Genomic DNA, 17,659 nt, shown 5'->3' with positions numbered 1-17,659 from the left:
TTAGTCGCCAGGGTAGCTAAGAGGGCGTTAGTCGCCAGGGTAGCTAAGAGGGTGTTAGTCACCCGAGTAGCTCAGTGGGCGTTAGTCGCCAGAATAGCTCAGTGGGCGTTAGTCGCCAGGGTAGCTAAGAGGGCGTTAGTCGCCAGGGTAGCTAAGAGGGTGTTAGTCACCCGAGTAGCTCAGTGGGCGTTAGTCGCCAGAATAGCTCAGTGGGCGTTAGTCGCCAGGGTAGCTAAGAGGGCGTTAGTCGCCAGGGTAGCTAAGAGGGTGTTAGTCACCCGGGTAACCAAGTGGGTGTTAGTCACCCGAGTAACCAAGTGGGTGTTAGTCACCCGAGATACTAAGTGGGTGTTAGTCACCTGTGAACGAGTTTGGTAAAATAAAGAGTGTGTTACCCGTGAAGTCGTCTCCCGCCGAGTTACTACATTACAAATGCATCCACAAAAAAACCCTCTATTGCTTTAAAAGACTATTGGGCCAAGTGCTGTTAGCGAGGGCCTATAAAGGTCAGCACGTAACATGAGAGGGTGGGTGGTCAACACCACGCACGACAACCTTTGTCTTACTAGTGGCGATGTTCACACACCGCACCAAATACTAATTTGAGTCTGAGTCGACCTAGGGGAGGCCCAGGACCCTTTCAGATCATCGTCACTGGTGTTGACCATGAGCGGAAATCAAACTCGGGTCACTGGGTTCGTAGCGCAGCGTGCTAACCGCTACACTACCCTTCTCCAATAAAATATACACACTCAGACACACGTATTGTATCGTATTTATACATGCGCATCATCACACATACATAAACACATACCGTAATGCATGTAAACCATGCGCACTGAACATTATCTCACCTAACTCTGGGCACGTTTGTGCCAGGATAGGTGCACTTTAAAACCATGAGTGTATTAAGGCTCGTAGGCGGCCGGGTAGTCACAAGACAGACTCGGGTGTTATGGGTTTAACTGATCGTGTCGGCTGGCTGACAAGTTACACCACCTGCACATCCCACAGCGCTAATTCACACGAAACAAAAACAAACATCCCCGTGTAGCCTTAACAGACTGTTGGGGAAAGTGCTGCGAGCGAGCACCTATGAAGGCCGGAACGGTAGACGAGGGGGTGAGTGACCAGCACCACGCCCGACTGCCTTTGTCTCTCTCGTGGCGATGTTTAATACATACCGCACCAGGTACTCATTTGAGGCTGAGTCAACCTTGGGGAGGCCCGGTACCGGTTATAATAATCGTCACTGGTGTTGGACGTGAGCGGTAATCAAACTCGGGTCGCCGGGTTCATAACGCAGCGTGGTAACCGCTACACTACCGCTCCCCGCACTCAACTTTCCCTCTCGTCCCAAGGGCGGCAACCTGCGGTTCGAGTGGCTCTTTGGACTTCCCCCTTTGTGACTTTTTTGGCTGCCCCCTTTGCGGGCAGCTATTTAAAAAAAAATGAACATAATTCAACGTCAAAATTATTTATTAAATATTGCAGGGAATTGGTCACTATGGATTGTCTTGGTGATGGCAAAATGTACAACAGTCGAACTGCACTATTGAAGAAGAACTAAGGAGGGGGAGGGGACATCTAAATAGACACGGTTTATTTCATCACTTATTTTGTTAAAGTGAGAATGTGTTGTCATCTGCTGTATACCCGCTGCTGTTTGTGTACAGGTATATCTCGTATCTCTCTTACACACGCTAAAACGTATTTTAATAATAATTCCACTTATATAGAGCTTGTCATCAAGGATCTCAACGCGCTGTACAGGATACAGTGACATCAGACATTCAGCATAAAAAAACTATTATATTGTAAATACATTTTAAAAATCAATTTACGAAATTAACTGAAAGTTTAGTAATCGGAAGCGTCAAAATATACAATTTTAAAATGTTTACAGACTCAGAGATCCCTGATATCTCGCGGAAGATCGTTCCATAGCCCGGAGATACACGGGAACAATCTCCGGTCACCCATAGACGAAAGCCTCGAACTGAGAATGCAGAAAGAAGAGATGCATCCCCAGATCTTAGGGACCTCGAGGGGAACATATGGGTGCAGCATGTCAATGATGTAGGCTGGGGCAAGATGGTTTACCGCTTTTTTAAGTTAACAATAGGATTATAAACTGTATCCTATGTTATTTCCAGCACCTACCCCACACGGAAACACACAGATCCACCGTTTCGTCTTTAACAGGCAATGTGGGGCAAGGGCTGTACGCGAGCATTTATTGAGGCCAGAACGGCAGCATACTATTGGGGTGAGTGGCCAAACCCAAGCCCGGCCGCCTTTGTCTCCCCAATGCTGATGTTTTGCGCACGTGACCAGGTACTCATTTCGGACTGAGAAAACTTAGGAGACGCCCGGGTCCGATTCTGATTTCATTCACCACTGATGTTGGCTGTGGACAAGAACCGAGCTCGGATGTCCAGATCCGTATCGCAGTGCGCTAACCACCACGCCATCGCCCACCACTTTCTCTTTACCGAACGCAAAGACAAAGATCCCCCGTATAGCCTTAACAGACTGTTGGGGCCAGTGCTGTAAACGAGCGCCTATTAAGGCCGGCACGGCACGCGAAAGGGTGGGTGGCCAACACCACGCCCGGCCGCCTTTGTCTCCCCATTGGCGATGTTTTACACATTGCACCAGGTACTCATTTGAGGCTGAGTCGACCTAGGGGAGGCCCAGGACCGATTCAAATAATCGTCACTGGCGTTGGCCATGAGCGTCAATCGAACTCGGGTCGCCAGGTCCACAGCGCAGCGTAGCGCTAACCGTTGCACTGCCGTTCCACACACACACGCGCGCGCGGTAACAACACACGCGCGCACACACACACGCGCGCGCGTTCACACGGAGTTCGCGTTCTTGCACACACACACCTCACCTGTTCTCCGCGTTCCTCGTATAATTGGGAGGCAATTAAGCGCGACTAACGGCTGAGGCTGAAGCCATTATGGGCCCGCATATTGAATCTTAAGCGCGCGAATTTGCCGCTGTTAAAGGGCGCTCTGGGGCTAATTAATAATCGCTAGAATTGGCCTAAGCCGGCCCCATTCTCAATGAGCCTCATTGAGCGCGGGATTTCCGTGGAGCTCGGAACGGGGATCAAGGCGGGGGATAATTCTCGCTCTCACGGCCTGAGGGGGTGAGGGAGAGGATCAGTCGTGCCCCCCCTCAAAACGGGGGGAGATAGAGGGGCCTTCACGGGGACTGCGAGAGGCGCCAAAAGTCGCCCTCCCCTACGTCTCGCTTCACAGTTTTCACTGGCGCCGAAGTGGCGCAGCAAGAGCGGCGGGTTCATGCGTGGCTGGAACCGTCGCCCCGCTCCCCACACCCGAATGTGCACAATGAGAAGAAGAGAAACAAAAAAAGGACTTGCAGGTTATTACTGGATTGGAATTGACAAAATGAAACAAATATCGCCCCCCCCGCCGCCGTACAAGGCACGCGATATTCCTACCACGAGACCCACTGCAGTTTTCACCCCGTACCGCACAGGGATAGCTGCCGTGAGCGGGTTCCCTAGGCTAAAACAAAGACTGCGCTCTGAGACGTTTTATTACTCCCGTATATTTATGTTCTGATTGTTTTAATCCAAAGTTGTTTTTGATACTGCAATGGCAGTGGTGCGACACACAAATAACAAAAACCATCAACACATTCGTGAATGACACTAACCTGCGTACAACATGAAAGGGCGCCACGGTGGCTCGGAGATGTTAACTACCTCGCCTGGTATGCAGGAGGTCGTCGGTTCAATCCCGACCATGACGCCTGCTGCTGTATATTTGGAGTTTGCGCATCTCTCTCCCCGTGGTTGCATGAATTTTTCTCCGGGTCTTCCGGTTTTTCCCTCCACATTTATAAACAACATCACGTGTTTAGAGTATTTGACTGCCCCTATAAATGTCCACGTGGTAAGCCACTTCGTTGAGCTATTATTTGTGGCCAGGTCGCTTCTGAAATAGAGCTCTACAGCTCAGTGGGCATTACATGGTAAAATAAAAAATAGTTTAGTTTGTATCTCCAAACAGGTGGAATCATCCTCATTTGTGCTCTTTCGCCACCCCATTATGGCTACGTTCAGCGAGTGTAAGAAGTGCACCCATCTCTACGTGAACCACCAACGCTCGCTATCAAATCTCCAGATTGCAGACCGATAAATTGCAGTGTTTTCTTCTTTCCATCTCAGTGTAAGTCCACGCGTCTCCACGTGCAATCCCATGTTTCCTTTCATTTCAAATGCGATAGTACGAGAACACATGCGGTGATGTGGCCCGTCAGTGAGGATTCTGGTGGTTGAGATCATGTGGGTGAATAATGTGTGCAGGATGGAGCTGAAGGAGGGCACGTGACCAAGAAATATATCAAATTAAGCTTGACAAGTCATCGGATTCCTCCAGTATAAATATTTTGATTCTAAAGACGGGCATGGGAGTGGCACCCCAGAGGTCGGCGACTAAGGCGAAGACCTCAAGCCACGTGGTGCTGGTGGTGCTGCTGGTGGTGGTGCTGGTGTTGCTGTGGTAGTGCAGGTGGTGCTGGTGGTGCAGGTGCGGTTGTGTTGGTAGTGTTGGTGGTTCTGGTGGTGCTGGGAGTGCCCGCTGTGTTAGTGATGGTAGTGCTGGTGGTGCTTATAGTAGTGGTAGTGCTGGTAGTTCTGGCAGTGCTGGTGGTGCTGCTGATAGTGCTGGATGTGCTGGTACTGCTGTAATGTGAAGATATATCCGGCTCAATGACGTATCACAACTCGTCATGATGATTGGCTCTGCCGGTCCTGGTTTATAGCCAATGGGGGGAAGCCTAGGGGCGTGGCCCTGACGTAATGGAAAGGTGACAGCTGTAAGTAGGGGATTGGTTCTACTGGCTTTTGCCACAGCCAATGGGAACATGAGTCAGGGGCGTGGTCCCGGCAGCTTACGAGGGGGCCTGGAATATTCCATGGAGGCTAACCAGGATTGGGGGAAACGTACCACGTGACCCGGGTATTAAATAGGGGTGGAGACGAACGACACGTGGTCAGAACGGGAACGAACAGAGGAAGGGGGCCACGCGGGAGCGGGGCTCCGGGTTGCCACTTAGCAGTGTGTCTCTCTATCTGTCCCTCTCACGCTGCCTGTCAGCAGCGTGAAGGAAAGCTGTATACAAGTTGAATAAAAGACGGATTCCAGAAGTCGCCTCAACGAGCTTTATTACACTGCTAGTGGTGCTGGTAGTGCTGTTGGTACTGGTGGTGGTGATAGTGGTAGTGCTGGTGGTGCTGGCTATGATGGTGGTTCCGAGACTACTGGGGCGGGTTGTGATTGCGTCGCTTATCACGACGAGCTCGCGTCGCCATCAAGGAGACTCTGCTCGTGGACTAACCACTCACCCATGACCCCAATTTGACTCCGCCACGGGAAGAAAAGAAAAATCTAGAGCGGTGTTGCGGGCCCCTCTAGCTGTGTGATTGCGCGAAAACAAAGATCGACAAACCTCACCCTTTCACCGCCCCCCTCCCTCCGCGCTCCAGTGCGAGACCAAACAAGTTGATAAGTAAAATCAACGCGGTGGGGTTTTTTGGCATCGTTACCAGACGCCCTGCCAACACGTGGCGCTGGCACGCAAGCGAGAACGACGCAGCAGCAACTCCGTAGCTGCTTCTGTGCATCTCACCTCTGTCCCCCCCCCACAGCCTCCTTTGTCTCTCCTCTCTCCGCACTCCGCAATCGCTTTGCATGCCCGCACGCACGCGTGCAGGCACAAACGCTGGTTCTTCGGGAGGGGTATTGCATCTATCTAAGTGGGGAGCTGAAGTTTGTATTGGTTTAACGCGCTGCGCTGACAAACCCAGGGACCTGAGTTTAATTTCCGTTCATGGCCAACACCGGTGATAATTAGCTGTACCGGTCCTGGGCCTTCCCCTAGGGTCGACTCTACGAGTACCTGGTGCGGTGTGTAAATCACGCCGCTGGGGGAGTAAAGGCGGCCGGGCGTGGTGCTGGCCACCCACCCCCTCGTGTGCCGTTCCGGCCTTCATAGGTGTATATTGAAGGCTATACGGGGGATATTTGACTTTGTATTTATCTCAGCACTTCGGCTTCTCGGCCACGGCATACATCAGTGGCGAGAGATGTAGGAAACAGTCATGCACACACTCACCCAGTCCGTCGCCCTGCCACTTCAACAAACCGTGGTGAAGTATGGTTAAACCCCAACAGAAGAACGATTCCTGATTGTGTCACAATATTATTATCATCATTATATAACGCACATATGCAGGTAGAGTGGAACCTTTCTACGTATATTTTTACAACTGGGACAAAGATAATGTACAAAGTTCCATAGTGAATTGAACGATAATAGTTACATTGAAGGTGATGAACTAGTAAACTCCAGAAACTAGTGCAGTCCACGATTACCCTCGAACCGTATTGGACCCCCGACCGCAGCAAACATGTAAGTGCGAGTAACAGCATAACTCCTGCTGCCGATCTGTAATGACCAACGTTTGTTTAGTATGATCAAACAACTCCGGTGACTAACCCGGTGCGGGGAAGGCCTTTATCGAGCAGTGGATGTAGCGACTAATGGGGATGATCATTGTTATTGTTTTAACGTCTCCCGTTTCGAACTCGTCCAGCTCCTGACTCAGATCTCTCAACGCCTCGCTCTCCCTCTCTCGCTCTCCGAAGAGCAAATCGCGCGGAATGTGCCGGATTTCGTTAGCTGCTGAGTGCAAAGCCGGATCGAGCACGGGGTAGTGCTTCCAATAGGCGACCACCAGGCACAAGCAGGTTGGCATAGATTACAGTTAGTGGTGCAACTCTGGTTGAGGGTATGTGGCAGCGTCATGCGACGCATCGGGGACCAGTCGGCCAAAAGGGAGCCCCGAATCAACAGATAAACGAGTGGCAAAATGTTAATAAAAAATATTCATAAAAGAACATTACCTGCAGTCTATCATGGACCAAGCCCGACTAACGCATTTGGCCATTGCATCAACAGAGCAGCAGAAAGTTGCGCGATCCACCCCCTTTGGGGAAATCCTAGAGCGTTTGGGCCGGTATGAAAGCAAGACGCACGATAACTTAATTGTGAGTATAGTACTCTGAAATATTGTTATTAATACTGTCACTGTGAGACGGTCTTCCTCTAAACCCAATACACGGTGCAACTAAAGTAATATATATATAGTTATAGCCTACATAATATTGTATACGAGTTAAAATACATCCATAGCTATTTCAGTTAAAGTTCGCCCGGAGGAAGGAGAGGGCCCACAGTCGGATCTTGCATAGGCCCCCCGTTCTAATTGGAAGCTGCGCCCCTGAGTGCAGTATAGCTACGTTATTGCGTCTAGAGGGCATTCATTTACTGTGCTTCAATGTCGCCAACTTTACGTTTCCCGGCCTTCACCTGCCCACCCTGACCAGCGTGGTGAAGTACGGTCATTAATCCCCATGCCTGACACGGTGCGCGGAGGTCTTCATCCGGTAGTGAATTGTATAACTCAACATTTTATCTCAACGTTATTCTTCTGCAACATTTCATGCCTATAGACCGGTGGTCCTTAACCTGTTGCCCACGTGCCCCCAGGGGGTGCATCAAACCTATGTAACATTACATATGAAAAAAAATACAATTGAGAACTAAAGGGGTGCAAGACTGCAGTAAAGGTTAAGAACCACTGCTCTAAACTATCTTCCAATTTCAGATAATATCCATGGTATCTCCCTCACACCTCTCTCCCTCGCTCCCTCCCGCTCACCTTTCCTACTCGATTGCCTCCACCCTCCCCTCACACCCTTGAGCAGCCGATTAAAGGTGCTGAAACTTCACAAATTAGCGTCACTAACAATGCCGCTCGCTTTCCGTCAAGTGGCGAGAGGGAGAGCGGAATCGAGTTAAGCGCGAAGGGGAAGAGGTCGTGGAGTGGATCCGCCATACGGTGAATGAGCGGAGCCTTGATTTAAACCTGTGGGTTTCGGTAAGCCAATAATCCGACAGGCGAACAGGTGCGATCGGGCGAATGCACGACTAAGCGAGTGAGTTCACTCACAAGGTTGGTGGGTTGCAGAGTTAGTTTCCGCCTGTGCCAGTTTGCTGGTGATTGAATCGCTGTATGAGTTCGCTGAATGCGCATTAGCTCTGAACTGTTATTCCATCACCCAGAGAAAGTCTCGAGGGAGTGTCAAGACTTTTTGTTCAGGAAGATCGTGCATTCAGATGTTTGGCAGGCAATTTTGTGTACGTAGCTTTGGTAAACTAATACGATACATTTCTCGAGTAAATGCCTGAATTTCTGAAGAAATTAGTGACGAGTTAGTAGCACCAAACGCCGTTAGTGAACGAGTCATTTGTGAATTGGTTGTTATTTTGTATAAAAAAACGGGCTCATAGCCCTTGAGTGATTATCTGTGAGCGTGTTTGTGAATGTAGTGAATTGGTGTGTGGTAAAGTAAGCCGTGAGTGGATTGGTAGTTAGTGAATTAGTTAAGATAGTGAGTGGAGTGCGTGTGGTGGGACTTCGGTCGAGAATTCATGCACGAGTGAAATAGTGAACCGTGGCTGATGTTTACGTTTAGGAAGTTATTGAGATCGCGAATTAAAGTGTTCATGTACGAGTGAGCCGCGTGGCTTTAAGGGTTAATGGGGGGAAACCATCGATTGAGTTGGCGTGCGAATTAGCGAGTGAATAGCCGAGGTTATCCACAGTCGTTTAATGATTTAGCAGAGAGTGTGTCGATAAACTGCTATAAACCACTTGGACAGGGGTTAATGGTTATTAAGCCTGTTTAGTGAGTTAGTGTATTAGTGTCAGTGAACAGGCGAGTTAATGAGTAAGAAGAGAACACACTAAAATGCGAGTGTAAGCTGGTGAGTGGGTTGGTTAAGCTTTAATTTTGGCAATATTAATTCGCCAATTTTATGTTTCATCAAACAATAAGCTATATTGCTTGTGGGATAGCTCCCGTTCATTTATAAGATACGCATTTTCTACAATTGAGAAAGTTTGAGTTATAGTCATTGTAAGTTGACATTAGCAATGCCGTGAGTGTTTGGTGTGATGCTGAATGAGTGTTTGCCATACTTATTTCATTTGTGTTTGACTGACTGCATTGTCAAGTGAAGTTCACACATAGCAACTTTCAATACACAAAATATATACCGCTCCTTCTCCAACAACAATAATAATAATTAAAAACATCACAATAGTAACGGTACAACTAGACGCAAAGCAACACGTGTGTCAGTTTAAAATTGTACTTTAGAAAAATAATCTCAACTTGTTCACGATTTTAAATCGTTGAAATCGTAAAAAAATAAAACTGTTGTAGTGACACGGGTAGAGAAACGGCGAGAAGGCCCTTGGCCAAGATGCTCAAATGGTGCAGACTGAAGCTGCGGGGCGAATCCGGCCCCGGGGTCAGGCGCAGGAGAGACCGCCTTGTCTGCAAGGACGGACACTGCAACATGGAGCTGGGGAACCTCGCGGCCGGCGGCCGGCCCCGCTTTGCCCTCCTCGTGGACTATTGGACCACCATGGTAGAGCTGCGGTGGCGCTATAAGACCGCGGCATTCCTGCTCGCCTTCCTCGGCAGCTGGTTCCTCTTCGGGCTCATCTGGTTCGCCATCTGTCGCCTGCACGGGGACCTGCCCGGGTCGCAGCCGCCTCAAGGCCATGTCCCCTGCGTGGTGAACGTCCACGGGCTCACCACCGCATTCCTCTTCTCGCTCGAGACGCAGGTGATGGCTAAACGCGCAGGCCACACTGCAGATGACCACTCCATGATGCACAGGTCATGGTAATAATAATGCCATTACAATAATGCAATTGATCCAGGAACGTGTTTATGACCATTCGTCGCTTGACCCCCCCGCCTCTTGCATCTATCACGAACCAGGTCACCATCGGCTACGGCTACCGTTATGTGACCGAGCGGTGCCCCGAGGCAGTCGCGCTCCTCGTCCTGCAGTCCCTCTCGGGCGTCGTCATCAACGCGTTCATGTGCGGTGCCGTCATGGCCAAGATCGCCGCCCCCAAGCGCCGCGGCAAGACGGTGGCGTTCAGCGACCGCGCCGTGGTGTGCGCGCGGAGCGAGCGCCTCTGCCTCGTCATCCGGGTGGCGAACGTGCGCAGGAGCCTGCTCATCGGCTCGCACGTCTACGGCAAGCTGCTGCGGACCACGCCGACCCAGGCTGGCGAGACGCTCATCATGGAGCAGAGGAACGTGAGCTTCTCCGTGGACGCGGGCGCAGGCGACGCGCTCTTCTTCATTGCGCCGCTCGCCATCTACCACGTGATGGACGAGTCCAGCCCGCTCTTCGGGCTGTCCCGATCGGATCTGAGTGGAGGGGACACCTTCGAGCTCGTCGTGTTTCTAGACGGGACCGTGGAGGCGACGGGCGGCTCGTGCCAGGTCCGATTCCATCCTTCCCCCTGCACCCCCGGCCCTCCTCTCTTCACTCAACATGACAGTCTAATGGATGGGGATGGTGCAGTGGGGGGAGTTGCCGAGGGGGGGGGGGGGTGGTGGAGACTGTGGCATGGGTAGCGTAGGCAAGAACATTTTCGAATGTGTGACGAGATACCAGGGATGCAAGCAACTATGGGGGGAGGAGGGGGCGGAAGCGTTATGCAACGTGGAGGTTGCCCAGTCGGCCATGAAGTGGGCGCCGAATCGACAGATAAACAAGTAAATCAACATGAAGAAAATGTACACGTAAAAAAATAAAATTGCCAAAAATTTACGATAAATGCCTAAAAAACATTTTTACGAATGAAAAATCATTTCAGAAGAATACCTCGCGTAAAATCGAGTAGCGCTATTGTTGGTGTTTGTTTTCTGAACACCAGGACTCTATGCTAACTACTGTACATGCGCATGAAAGCAAGACGCACGACAACGTAATTGCGTGTAGTACCTTTACATCTTTATTATTAATACTCTCACTGTGAGACTGTCTTCCTATCAACCCACTAAACGGTGCAACTAAAATAATATATATCTTGATTTGAAGCTTTCGTGGCTGCAGGAATCCATACTCTTTGGTTCTTTCGGTAAAGTCACGTAGTTGTTTTATTTCTAACTACGTGACTTTACCGAAAGAACCAAAGAGTATAATATATATAGTTATAGCCTACATATTATTGTATACGGGTGAAACACCATCCGTAGCTATATCAGTAAAAAGTGAGTCGGGAGAAAGGATGGGGGCCCGCAGTCGGATCTTGCATAGTGCCACGTTGTAATAGGAAGCGGCGCCCCTTATGGGGAACATCAGCACAAACACGAATGCACAATATGAAACAAATGCCTTCCTCACACCGCGTTGGCTCGAGGCGCGAACACGTCGCCTCTCTCTCTGTATCGTGGCCTGAATCACCTGGAAAGGACAGGGACCAGTGGCCTTGATGTGTGTGTGTATGTTGAACTTCTTTTGCAACGTACGTAGCCAACCGTGCTAATCAGAGGTGCGCGAGGGCTGCCGTACACACAACAAAACTGTTAGAACCACTGGGTCAGCCGACGATCTAAGTCGGAGCAATATCTGAATCGGTCCCAAGGCATCAACCCTTAACCACACCGGCATTGACCAGCGTGGTGAAGTATGGTCAAACTCTTCCCCCCCGACGACCACTCGCACGGCGTTGGGGGGAGGAGGTCGTTGTCCAGTGTGCGGATTGACCCCAGGGTCGTGCGCGTAGATGCGGGCGTGCGGGCACGGGCGCCACGCGGTGCGTCTCGACTCATCGTGGTGCACTTGCGATGTTGCCGCCAACCGCGCGGTAGTCTCGCCATCCACGCACTCGCCATCGCTAACAGAAAAGCTCCACGGTCGTGTGGGGGGGGTGGCTCAGCCCCGGGGAAAACCGCCTGAGGAGTTGCGAGGCTTCGCAGGAAAAGAGCCGCCGCTGCTTCTCTGCTCGTGTCGCGTATGGCTCTGAAGGAGCGAACGTCGCATCTGCTGCTATAATAATTTACATTTGTCAGACAAATTTCATCCAAGGATCCCAATGCACCTCGTGCATGGAAAGCAGTAAATAAAAGAGAGCCAGCAGCGTAAACAACCAAATCTATGGGGGAAAGGTCATTTTAAAGAGCTGAGTTTTCAAGGAACATTTAAATAACTCAAAAGATTATGATCGTCTTATCATATTATCAGAGGCAACGCGTTCCATAGTCTTGAAGCTGCACTGGCAAAATCTCGATCACCCCAGGAATTGAACCTTGACCTCGAAACACTAAGACGAAAGAGATCAGAAGATCTCAAGGACCTCATTGGTGGTGTATATAAATGTGATCAGTTCCTGTCAGTAATGTGGGGCTAACCCATTGACAGCTTTGTAGGTCAATAGCAGGGACCTTATAATCAATTCGATATTTGATTGGTAGCCAATCTAAGGACAATTGAACGAGTGTGATGTGCTCATGAAATGGGGTTTGCGTAAGCGTTATATAGCCGCTGCCTGCTGGGTATTCCCCGGTCACGCACGACTCATCCGCTCTGTGTGTGTGGGCTCGCTCTCTCCCAGGTGCGCACCTCCTACCTGCCAGACGAGATCCTCTGGGGCCACCGCTTCCTGCCGATCGTATCGACCTCCAAAGACGGCAAGCACAGGGTCGACTTTGGCAACTTCAACAAGTCGATGGAGGTGGACACGCCGCACTGTGCGACGTGCATGCAAGGAGACCAGAGCGACGACAAGGTGGACGTTGAAAATGTGGGAGAGGGACTGGATAACCCAGCGTTTGATGTGACTTCCGTGGTGGACGAGACGAAGATGTGAAGGATCATCTTCATCAGCAGCAGCAGCAGCAGCAGCAGCAACAAATGCAACATTTTCAGCAGCAACAAAATTATCATCAACAACAGTAACAAAAAAATACAAATCAACAGTACCACAAGCGTCATCATCATTAGATGTAGCAGTAATAGCTGCAGCAGCAATGTATGGATAATCATCATCAACAGCAACAGAATCACCATCAACAGTGACAAAACAATACTAATCAGCAGTACCATAAACATGATAATTAGATGTAGCACTCATATCTGCAGCATTAGCAAAAGCATCATCGTCAGTATGTTTGTGTTATCATTCAGGTCGTGGACTCTCCCTGCTCAAATGCGATTTTAAGTGGTTGCTCATCAATAGTAGCCCTAAACCAGTGGTGGGTATTCCACATTCATATGGCAGGGGTCATTATCGACTTAATGTGCACCATTGATACCTCTCCATGGAGCCGTGCTTCTCATTTTATGGTCCTGGGAGGAGCGATGGGTTACGTTGACTCCTACCAGGGGATTCAACTCGCAAGCTTCCGACTCCCAAGCAGATCATAGTGAGCACAAAGACACGCCATGGGTGTCTCATCCTTATCGTGATCTCCATCAGAACCACAATGTGTCTATCTGAATAAGGGCGCCACGGTGGCGAAAAAGGCGCCATGGTGACTAGGAGATGTTAACTACCTCACCTGATATACGGGATGCGTGGGTTCGATCCCGACCCTGGCACCTGTATATGTGGAGCTGTGCATCTTCTCCCCGTGGTCGCGTGGAATTCTCTCTCCCGCCCTCTGGTCTTTCCCTCCACATTTAGAATCAATGTGCGTTTAGAGTATTTGGCTACTGCTATACATTTCCACGTGAAAAGACACTTAATTGACATATGCTTTGTGATAGCTAGTTCGCTTCTGAAAAAAGAGCTACATCGCTCAGTGAGCCTTACCTAGTAAAATAAAAAATAAAAACTACTTTAGTTTAAGCAGTTCGTTAGATGCCGGTTGGAAATTGCGGGAACCAACCGCTAGAAATTATTGACACGCGCCCAGCCATCAGGCTCGCACAGGGATGGGGTACAGATCCCAGGGGACTCCCAAAGGGCATCTCCGAGAGTGCACACCCATCTGGAATTCTATCTTGATCCGAGCGGAGCGCTTCAATTCACCCCGCACCTCCTCCTCTCCCCATCGCTCGGCTACTGACATTGCCCCTCGCCCCCACCAGCCCCCCTCTACACATGGCGCCTCTCCCCCATTCTTCATCCTGCTGCAACACCACTGCCAAAACCTCAGCCAGGATAATATTCAAATCCCCCTCCTCCAGAAGCACCTCCTATTAGCACGGTTAGCTACGTACGGTGCGAAAGAAGTACAACGTACATGCATACTATACGGTGATTTCATCTAATTATTATTACCGTCCTCTGTGAATCCACTGCTTTATTACGGGCTCTCCTTTAGCGTCGTGTCGGTTTTGGTATTTGTTTTGACCTTACTTCGCCACGCTGGGGAGTGCGGGTTTTGAAGAGTCGGGCGCACGACATACTCAGGTATCACTTGCCACTGACGTTCGCCAATGGGTTCGTAGTGCAGTGTTTCGCACACACTGCCGTACCACATCCATCCAGTGTTAGGGATCACGATACCAGGTCACGGTAGTCACAGTACGCATAGGTTAGAATATTATACAATCCACGTGTGGGAGTGCGTGTGCCACACGAGATTAAAGCTTCATTCAATGAGAACAATGTGAATGTATATACGGACACTCAGGAGAGCGATGTCGCGGCTCAGTGACGTCACTATGAAGTTCATTTTTTGTCACGTATTCTATGGTTCCTCTAGTCTTGCTTCGAAATAGGAACCACGTCTAACGGAGAGGGCCCTTGCCTATTGATATTTAACAGTTCACTCACATTGGTTCAAGCAAGACCAATTCTGCTCGTGAGATACTGCATGTCTAAATCAGCCCAGAGCTTGCGTAAAATCAATGCTACTGAAATGATGGCCTCCCAAAAGCCAGTGTGACTGATGGGGTGTGGAAACACTTTTTTCTCACGTGGAGGGACAGGCGTGCGACGGAGGTGTGTCATCTGCTTGTTAATTCTGTGACTACGGTTTAATGTCGGCACAGAAACGGCGCTAAAGTGTTACAGCAGCACCCTTTACATAAATAACAATACTTCACATATTAATAAGGTGCAGCGTGTACAGCATTATTTGGCATGTGTCGTGACGAGTACTGCAAGATCCGACCATGTCCGCCCAGTACTCGCTAAGCTGCTTTTGCTGCCCGGTTGCTGAACGAATACATTATAAGGTTGCACTCATTATACACAACGTGCTTGCCACAGATTAAGCACAATACCTTCCTGATCTCGGTAAGGAGTGTAAACCATTATGTGAGTTGTGGTCATTCTCGCAGTGGCTTTTGGCTCGCCATTGAACAATGACGGTCACCGCATCACGCGTTTTCAGATGTGCTTTTGTGGCCGCCTTGAACACTCTTCCTTCCGATTTTAGGAAGCCACTGGAACTATGCACCTTTAAATCTATATTGAAAACTAATTTCTTTATAACTGTTTTGGTGTTCAGTTTAATACCCTCCCCCACACCTCTGATTAGCACGGTTGACTACGTGCAGAGCGAAATAAGTTCAACATACTTGCATGTGTAGTGAGTCATTCAGAGACACTCTTTAGGAGGCAACAACATTTATTGTATACTTAGGCAACACCGTTACACACGGGACTAAATACACCTATCTCTCACTCTTGTTACACACGGGGATAGAATACACCTATCTTTCTCGCATACGGGATAACTATAATCGGGTCATAGCAGCCAACGCGCTGTCTGACCCACAATGTCGAAGACAGAGACAGAGGCGAAGACATAGCACTTGAGTTCCACTTCACCTGCAGACAGCCCCGATATTCGATCGGAGCTTTCCTTTCATCCTCATCGGTGCGGCCTGGCTCTACCCTCGACCGCGCCTACCTGTAGAATGTTCCCAAAGGTTCCAAGCCACCTTACACCTGTTCCCTCTCTGGCTCCGCCCTTAACCCTTGCCCCTTTTGGGAACTCTCGAGACGTTTTCCCACCACTCTTCCCGTGTCCCCTCGTTCACCTTTGGCCACATCCCTCGCCCCGGCCCATCACGTGCTTAACTTGGTGCCGGGGTGACTCGTCCTCACATACCCCCTACTGCCAGCCGCTCCAAGCACACTCTCCAAGCGACTGGCTCTGCGCAACCACCTGCGGCACTGGCGGAGGCTGCCATCCCCTACTCTGTCGGTAGGACTCATCTAAAATCCTTCTGCTCGCACCCAGTACTATGCCCTTAGTGGCCCACTTTGTGGTACTGCATGGTGTGTTATCCTCTGTGCCCGTTTCTACGGCACTTGGCGCTACAGACCGTAGTGACCCATTTAACATCACTACACATACATATTAATAGCGCATTCGTGTATCTATAAGAGCCGTTTGTCGTTTGAATCGCGTTTTGATTTGTTCCACGGGATGTACCCAACAATGTCACTGCAGTCCACACATTATTTTGATGATCCATGTGCCTTTGGAGCCATTCATGCGCTAAGTTGCATGGTGTAAGCCTATCAAATCCTGTTTCCTCCCACATATGCAGTTACTCACTAATAGATTGGGCCAAGCATCCCAATATAGGACAACAAAGCTTGGACAATTGTTTATCAGCGGTTCTGGCTTCCTCCCCAGCCTGTTTTTGATATCCCGCATCTCCGTGACAAAAACACCACACAGCGATACAAAACCCCTACAGCAGAAATTTGAGACGCGATTTGCACGGACGATGCAGTAGTGAAGATATATATCTGGGACCTTTTGGCCAGTATCCAAAATGATGAAAAATAAGAGTAGGTTTAACCCTTTCTGGCAAAAACAGGAGGTGTTAAGATGTTAAAACACCAAATAGATATCTTGATTTGAAGCTTTCGTGACTGCAAGAATTCATACTCTTTGGTTCTTTCGGTAAAGTCACGTAGGTAGAAAAATAAAATGAAAAATAATCTCGCTCATTAACACAACTGACGTGCTTGCGTGCGGGGATGGAATTCCTTTCCAGCTCAGACCCCGCTTGCTTGCCCTTCGCCACATATATAACGTCTTGTTGTAACATTTCTCTCGCTTTGTTTCTTTCTGGTTCAGCAGTGCCACTGCTGGATTATTTTTTCTGCCTGAGGACGACCGCTTGTGTTGCGATCGAAACGTCGTGATATATTATTTTTTTTTTTTACCTACGTGACTTTACCGAAAGAACCAAAGAGTACAAAATAGATACATGTTTCAAGACATCACGTCTGCATTAACCACACGTACCTGTGTCAATACATGCAAACAAACATACTCTGATAATATATGCATTGTCTTTGAAACTGATTGGCCTACACCAGAGGCAGCCTTCTTTATTGCCTATTTGGCAAAACCCTATTATTATTTTTCATCAGTAAAGATGCAATTATCACGAACTATATTTTCGATATAAAATCTGTTTCCATATAGCAGAAAAAGCGATTGCGATGTCGTCGGCAATACCTGATGCACGTGGTGAGCATGACGTAACCCCGTTAGGCCACGTGTCCCCGGGAAGCGATATTTAACGGTGTGGGAGTGGTGACACCTCAGTGATGTCACAGGGGCGCTTTAGAGACGAGGCATCGCAGCCTTGTAGCATCCCGCCCAGCCACCCAGCCCCAATAATCATGTCCAGGTGATGCGAGCCGTTGAGATTTTGCACCATCTTTTTCCCGTGTTCTGTTAAAAAACAATAACAGGTACGGCTATTTTAGTACACACAATACGACAGAAAGGTACAAGAACACCACCACCTTCTC

General features: G+C 49.3%; 1 protein-coding gene across 1 annotated transcript; it reads left to right on the top strand.

The window, feature by feature from the left end:
• Positions 1–9,375: 9,375 nt before the first annotated feature.
• KCNJ1 (potassium inwardly rectifying channel subfamily J member 1) lies at positions 9,376–12,790 on the top strand. Its single transcript, XM_078880679.1, has 3 exons — positions 9,376–9,744; positions 9,903–10,418; positions 12,536–12,790. The coding sequence occupies exons 1-3, from the start codon at positions 9,376–9,378 to the stop codon at positions 12,788–12,790; spliced, it is 1,140 nt and encodes a 379-aa protein (XP_078736805.1).
• Positions 12,791–17,659: the final 4,869 nt, after the last annotated feature.

The sequence above is a fragment of the Lampetra fluviatilis genome, chromosome 58 (genome assembly GCF_964198595.1).
Source record: "Lampetra fluviatilis chromosome 58, kcLamFluv1.1, whole genome shotgun sequence".
Taxonomy (NCBI): Eukaryota; Metazoa; Chordata; class Hyperoartia; order Petromyzontiformes; family Petromyzontidae; genus Lampetra; species Lampetra fluviatilis.
This window is presented reverse-complemented; position numbering and strand designations above follow the sequence as displayed.

Excerpts from the sequence above, each read along its gene's own strand:
- KCNJ1 (XM_078880679.1), top strand. The coding sequence starts at position 9,376 with ATGCTCAAATGGTGCAGACTGAAGCTGCGGGGCGAATCCGGCCCCGGG. Across the intron at positions 9,745-9,902 it reads TCTTCTCGCTCGAGACGCAG|GTCACCATCGGCTACGGCTA; the intron begins GTGATGGCTAAA and ends ATCACGAACCAG. Across the intron at positions 10,419-12,535 it reads CGACGGGCGGCTCGTGCCAG|GTGCGCACCTCCTACCTGCC; the intron begins GTCCGATTCCAT and ends GCTCTCTCCCAG.